The sequence below is a fragment of the Vigna angularis genome, chromosome 8 (assembly GCF_016808095.1).
Source record: "Vigna angularis cultivar LongXiaoDou No.4 chromosome 8, ASM1680809v1, whole genome shotgun sequence".
Classification (NCBI taxonomy): domain Eukaryota; kingdom Viridiplantae; phylum Streptophyta; class Magnoliopsida; order Fabales; family Fabaceae; genus Vigna; species Vigna angularis.
Window position 1 is genome coordinate 16,704,578 of NC_068977.1, and position 8,278 is coordinate 16,712,855.

General features: G+C 36.4%; 1 protein-coding gene across 1 annotated transcript; it reads right to left on the bottom strand.

Moving 5' to 3' along the window:
* Window positions 1-950: 950 nt before the first annotated feature.
* On the bottom strand, window positions 951-6,166 carry LOC128193736 (uncharacterized). Its single transcript, XM_052867821.1, has 10 exons — window positions 5,858-6,166; window positions 5,085-5,393; window positions 4,496-4,748; window positions 3,408-4,045; window positions 2,521-3,281; window positions 2,226-2,365; window positions 2,137-2,156; window positions 1,378-1,470; window positions 1,138-1,316; window positions 951-1,053 (listed from the first exon to the last, which is right to left on the bottom strand). Exons 1-10 carry the CDS (start codon window positions 6,164-6,166, stop codon window positions 951-953), a joined length of 2,805 nt encoding a protein of 934 aa, XP_052723781.1.
* Window positions 6,167-8,278: the final 2,112 nt, after the last annotated feature.

Consider the following 8,278-nt stretch of genomic DNA (forward strand, 5'->3'; position numbering starts at 1 on the left):
ACTATTCACTATTCACTATTTACTATTTACTATTTACTATTCATTATTCACTATTCACTTTTCTTAAAAAAAATCCTAAATAAGTTATCAAAAATTTGAAGCTCTCCCTCTAGAATTACTATAATTTTATATCCAAAAATTTACATTTTTCTATCCATTAAAATTATTATTACTAATAAAATGCTAAAATTTACTATTAGAAATATATATATATATATTTTCATGGGTCTTACAAAATACACACAATTCAAAAATTTCAAACATCTTACAATACATATGAAAAGTAAATTAGCTTCCCTTACCTTGGGAAAAGCTAAGACAATCCAACAATTACTCGACCGACGCTTCCACCACGAAGAATTTTAGGTAAACGCCTATAATTGACGGAATGATAGTTGGGATGAAATCTTAGGACCCATAATTAACCAATAATCAAAGAAGAAACGCACTTTATACATGCAGGACAAATTTGATACACATTATCAAAGACCAAGATAGACCGAGAAAAAGGGTTAGAAACTTACTTGCTCTATTGTAGAAATTGATCGGTGGATAGTGAAGACAACTCAGCGGTGATCACATAGGAACTTCCTGATCGTCAAATAGATGATTATAGAAGAAGAAAGGGTAGAGAGAAGGTAGAGAGAGTTTAGAGAGCGGGTTCGAGAGAGATGAAGTGTTTTTGAGTAATGAGACAATTGTATGAAGTTTTTATCTATAATATTGACTTATTTACTATTTTAAAATAAAATAGTTGGTCTCAATATTTTAAAACACCTATTTACTCTAATACCCATTTCTAGGTTCTTACATTCTCCTCAACAACAAAATTTTCGACCTCAATAATTAGACTTACTCATGACTCCCTCTAACTTCCAAGTAGAGTCACCTGTCCTTCTATCCCAGACAACTTTGACTAGACTGATGGTATTTTCTCTAAGTTGTTTCATCTAGCTCTCCACAATCCCTATGGGCTGAACATCCACTGAGAGATCATCTATGACATGCACATCGTCCACCTCTAACACATGAGAAGGATCTGGCACATATTTCCTAAGTTATGAGACATGAAACACTGGATGTAGATTTGTAAGTTGAGGAGGTATAACTATCTGATAGGCCAATGGTCCTACTCACCTTAGAATCTGATATAGACCAATGAACCTTGGAGACAACTTCCTAGAACGAATTTCTCTGCTTATACTAGTAATAGGAGTCACTCTAAGGAAAATGTGATCCCCAACCGCAAACTCTAACGGTCTCCGTCTCTGATCAACATAGGATTTTTGCCTACTCTGAGAAGCCTTCATCCTTTCCTGTATAAGCTTCACTTTCTCAATGGTCTGCTGAATCAACTTCGGTTTAACTAATACTAACTCTCCCTGATGGAAGCTTGCTATGGGTGAGACTCATTGAACCAGGAAGCCAAACAGCAAACGTTCCAGTGAGCAGAATGAAGGCAGCAGAATTCTGAAATAGATGCCGAGAATGGTATGGTTTCAGTGAAGAATGAAGTGGGTTGGAACCTCTCAGCTCAGAGGGCCTTCCTACTTTGGAAGGAAGCTAGAGGTAAGGAGAAAGAAAGTGAATAATTGGGTTGACTCAAGAGCAAAGGTAAGTTGGAATTTCATTTCTGCAGCAATTAGACTAAGCTCAAAAGTGTCTACAAAAGGGGGAAGAGGTCTCCTATTTATAGGAAGATAAGAGCCTCAAATCTGAAATGAAATTCAATCCAAAAGCAAATGAAATTAAAGAAAAAGGTGCCAATTTGCTTCAACTTCAAACATGCCTCATTCCAACTCAGCAACACACGTGAAACAACACCAATTCTGAAACGCTGGGCTAGCTAGGTTATTGGCTGAGCTTTTTGATAGCTTTGGCAGCAAGCTTCTCCCTCCAAGTCTCTCTTTTCATGTGCTAAAATGCTATGCTGGCAGTTGCTCCCTCCAATTTTATTAATCCTACAAAGCAAAGAAAAATGTGCTTTCAATTATGGGAAGAAGGATTAATGTAAATTACCTTCCATAGAAGCAAAATGGTAGGTGATCCTTCTTCCTCTTGAATCCTCTTTGCCATGGCTCTAGTAAGAGGTCCAATGTGTGTCTTAGATGGTCTTCCATCAGACCCTCCCTCTTGAAAAGGATCTGTCCTCAGATCTACTTCAACTTGTTGATCATTCCTTGTGAAAGGAATTAAGTCGCAGATTTTAAAAGTATGACTGACACCATAAGTTTCAGGGAGATCTAAGATGTATGCATTATCATTTATCTTTTTGACTAAATTGAATGGACCATCTCCTCTTGGACTAAGTTTGGACTTCCTTTGAGAGGGAAATCTTTCTTTTCTCAAATGAAGCCAAACTAGGTCTCCTATTTCAAAAACTATTTTCTTTCTCCTTTGTTGTTGTATTCTGCATATTTTTGAGTTTGTTTTTCAATTTGGATTTTGACTTTCTCATGTAACTTCTTGATGAACTCCGCTTTAGAAGAACCTTCTTTATGAAGAAAAGAAGATGATTCTGGAAGAGGTAGTAAATCAAGAGGTGTGATAGGGTTAAAACCATAAACAACCTCAAAAGGAGAAAGATTAGTAGTCTTGTGGACTACTCTATTATAAGCAAATTCAATATGAGGTAGATGTTCATCCCAAGATTTGTTATTACCTCTTAATATTACCCTTAATAATGTAGATAAAGATCTATTTACTACTTCAGTTTGCCCATCAGTTTGTGGGTGACATGTAGTAGAAAATAGAAGTTTAGTTCCAAGCTTTTCCCATAAAGTTTTCCAAAAATGGCTTAGGAACTTCACATCTCTATCAGACACTATAGTTTTGGGTAAGCCATGCAATCTCACCATTTCTTTAAAGAAGAGTCTAGAGATATAGCTAGCATCATCTACTTTGTGGCAGGGTATAAAATGAGCCATTTTACTAAAACGATCTACTACCACAAATATAGAATCATACACCCTTTGAGTTCTTGGCAATCCTAAGATAAAGTCCATGATTATGTCCTCCCAAGGAGTATTAGCTATAGGAAGAGGTGTATAGAGTCCATGAGGCATAATTTTGGACTTAGCTTGTAAACAAGCTATACATTTAGAACAATGTCTTTGAACATCTATTCTCATGTGTGGCCAATAAAATTTACTTTTCAAAATGTTTAGAGTTTTATCAACTCCATGATGGCCCATGAGTCCTCCTCCATGACTCTCTTTGATAAGAAGTTTTCTAATGGATCGTTGGGGTATACAAAGTTTTCCTTTATTAAAAAGATACCCCTCAGAAAGATAGAATCCATCAAAAGGCTTCTTAAGACATGATGAATAAGTGGATGCAAATGTTTCATCATTTTCATATAACTCTTTTATGCCATCAAATCCTAATATTTGGGATCCTAGGGTTACTAATAATGCATGTCTTCTAGATAAAGCATCCGCAACAACATTAATACTTCCCTTTTTGTGTTTGATGACATAGGGAAATTGCTCCAGGTATTCCACCCACTTTGCATGTCTTTTGTTTAGCTTTGCTTGCCCTTTAATGTACTTGAGAGATTCATGGTCAATGTGTATGATGAATTCTCTAGTTACCAAGTAATGCTCCCAAGTTTTTAAAGCTCTAATGAAGGCATACAACTCTTTGTCATAGGTAGGATAGTTCAAGGTAGGCCCCCTAAGTTTTTCACTAAAGTAAGCTACGGGATGTCCTCCTTGTATTAAAACAGCTCCTATACCTATCCCAGATGCATCACATTCTAGTTCAAAGGCTCTGGAAAAATCAGGCAAAACTAGAATAGGTGCATGAGTTAACTTGTGTTTCAAAGTCTCAAAAGACAACTCTTGCTTATCACCCCAAAGAAAAGGAATATCTTTCTTGACTAGCTCATTTAAAGGAGCAGCTATGGTGGAGAAGTCTTTCACAAATCTTCTATAAAAACTTGCTAACCCGTGAAAACTTCTCACCTCTCCTACATTTTTAGGGGTTGGCCATTCTTGTATAGCCTTGATCTTCTCTGGATCAACATGTACACCTTCTTTTCCAACTTTGAAACCAAGGAAAATCACACTTTCTTGACAAAAAGTATATTTGTCAAAGTTGGCAAAGAGATTATATTCTCTAAGAAGAAGCAAGACTTCTTTGATATGGTTAAGGTGCTCTTGAAGACTTTGACTATAAATTAAGATGTCATCAAAATAGACCACTACAAATCTTCCTATGTATTCCCTAAGGACATGATTCATTAATCTCATGAATGTACTTGGAGCATTGGTCAAGCCAAAGGGCATGACTAACCATTCATACAAACCAAACTTGGTCTTAAAAGCAGTTTTCCATTCATCTCCTTCATGAATTCTGATTTGATGGTATCCGCTTTTGAGATCAATTTTGGTGAAAAGATTTGCTCCATGTAATTCATCCAGCATATCATCTAGCCTAGGAATGGGGTGCCTATACTTGATAGTTATGTTGTTGATGGCCCTATAATCTGTACACATTCTCCAAGTTCCATCCTTTTTAGGGACCAACAACACAGGCACATCACAAGGACTTAGACTCTTTTGGATCCACCCTTTGTTCAATAATTCATTAACTTGTTTCTCTATTTCTTTTGTTTCCATAGGGTTGGTTCTATAGGCTGGCCTATTAGGTAGGCTTGCCCCAGGCACCAAATCTATTTGATTTTCTATTCCCCTCAAAGGTGGTAATCCTTTTGGTACCTCTTTGGGAAATACATCATCAAATTCCTTTAAAAGTTTTTGCAACCCCTTTGGTAGAGAACCAAGTTCATGAGTGATTGAAACAAATGCCTCTTTGCAATAGAGAAGAAAATGAGGTTGTCCAAGAAAAAGATCTTTAGAAATGTTCAAAGTTTGAGGTTGGACAACTTCTTTATTTGAGGCATGGGTTACCAAATTCATGGTCTTCTCCTTTCTTTCTTTCCTACTTTTCTTTTCTCCATCAAATTTCTTTTTAAGAATTATTTGGTCCTCTCTTACTTGTGAAGGTATAAGAGGACACAAAATAATTTTCTTTCCCTTGTGTTGAATGGTGATTTTGTTGGTGACTTCATCATGTAGAGCTTGGTTATCATATTGCCAAGGTCTTCCAAGTAATATGTGCCCAACTTCCATTGGTACTATATCACAAACAATTTGATCTTCATATTTGCCAATGGAAATGGGTACTCTTACTTGTTCTATAACTACTATTCCATGATCCTCTTTGATCCATTGAAGTTTGTAAGGTTTAGGATGAGGAGTAGTGGTTAAGCCAAGCTTCTCTACCATTCTAGAACTACAACAGTTGCAACAAGAGCCACTATCCACAATCATTGAACATGTCTTTTCCAAAACTTTGCATCTTGTGTGGAATAGATTCTCTCTTTGTGACTATTCTAATTCTACATAATTGCTTTCCAGGAGTCTCCTCACCATAAGTAAGTCACCATCACAAGGTAAAGTTTCTTCTTCTTCAGAAGTGGATGTTTCAGACTCACTATATGAAGAACCCTTACTTTCACTCTCATGCTCAAGAATGTAAGTTGACCTTCTATTGCAACACTCAGATGCATAGTGCCCTTTTTCCCCACATCTAAAGCACTTAGTCTCCTTACTTTTATGATCTCTTGAAGGTTCTTTGACTTTTTCTTTCCCTCTCTCTCTCTCTCTCTCTCTCTCTCTCTAAATTCTTCATACCTTGGCTTGGTTAGACTACCCTCCCTGTTGTACTCCTTCTTATGGTTGGAGCTATGAGGGTAATCTTTCTTAGTGGAGCTTTTCCTCTTGAGTTGTTGCTCTACCCTCACACAAAGTTGGACTAACTCATTGAGATCATTGTAGGGTATAAGTTCAACCCTATCTCTTATGTCATAGTTGAGTCTACTTTGGAACCTAGCAATTGTTATCCTTGGTTCCTCTCTTATCCCAGCTCTCAACATGAGCAACTCAATTTTCTGCCTATACTCTTCAACACTCATGTTCCTTTGTTGGAGTTTGTGGAGCTTATCCATTAACTCCCTATCATAGTAGGCTGGTACATGTCTTCTTCTCAAGGCAGTTCTCAACTCATTCCAATACTTGGGAGGTAAGTGTCTTAACCTATGATCCTTGACCAAGGTTGTCCACCAAATTAAGGCATAGCCTTGAAAACTTAAAGAAGCCATGGTGACTCTCTTTTCATCATCTATTTGGTGGCACTCAAACAATTGCTCAACTTTCATTTCCCATTCTAGGTATTCTTCCACATCATCCTTTCCATGAAAGGAAGGAAGATCAATTTTGGGCTCTCTTGGATGGTGCTCTCTAACTCTATGATGTCTTCTAGGAGGCATTTGGTAGTGGTCATCATTGTGATGACTACTATATTGCTCAAGCTCACTAGGAGAAGATGATGATTCTTCTCTTCTCCTATGGGAAGATCTCTCTTTCTTTTTGTCTTGATTAATCAAAAGTTGACTAATCATGTCTTTGAGCTCACTAATCTCTCTATCCCTTTGTTCAAATTTTTGCTCAAATTCCTCCCTTAAAGAACTCTCACTATGGGGTTTCAAACTTCCTTGCACACTTGATTGACTCATTCTTGTCAAAGGAAAAGGTTTTCACAAGGTTTTCAAAATATTTGACAAGTAATGAGTGAAAAGATTTTCACAAGCTTTCTTTGTTTTTGGTGAAAAATTTCTGAAGAGATTCTAGAGGCAAAAGATGTTTCTAAGTAGCTCCCAGGAAGAAGAGGTGAGTCACAAATGGAAAAGCTTAGAAACCAAGTTCTTCCTTAGCCAGAGTTTCCTTAGAGTTATCTTTTACCTTAGTTTCTAAATAGAAATTCTTCAAATTCTTTTCAAATGTTATGAAATGAACCTAAAACCAAAGAAAGGTTGACTAAATGCTATGCAATCCTATATACCACGGAGACTTAAAAAAAACAAAAAGATTAAGCAAGAAATTAAAGAAAGCAATAAAGATGCAAGAATGTAAATGCTAGACGACCCTAAGTGAAAGTGCAAGTGACACTTGGAGCCCCTTGACACACTTCCACACTAAGAAAACGAAATTGGACTATTACAATGTTCAATTGTGAACTTGGAATTGCTTCAAGAGCATTTTTCCAAGTCACTTGGCTCAAAAACAGCAAAGAAAAAAAAATAAAATACAATTTCAAACAGCAAATTTCGTGATATTTGGTGTAAATAAACTTGAAATGAGGCCTAGAAGTAATGTGAGCTTTGTCTTCTTGCTGCTGCAGAAAGCTACTCAAAATGAAGGTGTGAGTTGCTCTTTTTCAAAGTTTGAAATGCTGCTATAACAGAGTTTTTCAGCTGCTGAACAGTGGTGTTTGGGCTGCTGTTGAGTCTTCCTTCTTGCTCCACTTTCAATTCTCAAAACACTTCCTAGAAGGCTACCAAAGTAGGAGTAGGTCTCTAGTGCTGGATGCCCCGAACAACTTGCAAACACACTCCAAAACTCATTAGAAATCACACCAAACAGATTAAAAAAATCTGCACCAAATTTCTGCACACTGCACCAGTATAGGCTGCTGTATTGAACACTTTAGATGCCAAAAATAGACACAAACAATTGGAACAACACACAAATGAAAGTAGGTACACAAGAGGAACTTATCAAAGGCACTAGAATGGATGAAGAGAGCAAGAAAAATACAAGCACAATTCAGAAATTATTCCAAATGCAAATTGTTTGATAATTTTCTGAAGTGTTTGATAAAATGCCCCAATGAATTTCAGATTTTGTGTTTTTGATTTTCAGGGCCTATAATCTGGATTGGTTGGTTCTAACAACTTTTTAACACTTGATACTTCTTCTTTTGATCATATATTTTCATTTTTAAACATTGAACCAACTTTTTCACAATCCAGCAATGACTTTTACACTAAAATTACCAAAACAGTGGCTGGAAAAACAAAAACTGCACTAGAGAAATGAACTAAAATGATGGTTTTGGAACCCAAAATGAGTGACAGTGATTCAGCAACTTTGATGAATGTTCAAACAACTTTTCTTGGTGATATTAAACATGTTTAAACTCTTAAACAACTGAAGCAATGATTAATATTCAGAATCACTGATCCACTTCCATTTTTAACTCAAAAATGATGGTTTAAATATCCAATCTGCATATAAATTCATTTTTGACCAAATGAGCAGTATTAACAACTTTCAAACATCCATTTAGACTTACTCAAGCTTTCCAAAAGCACAGAAACAACAGGATTCGAAAATCACCCTTGCTATGGCCAAATTATGCAGCAAAAACCATC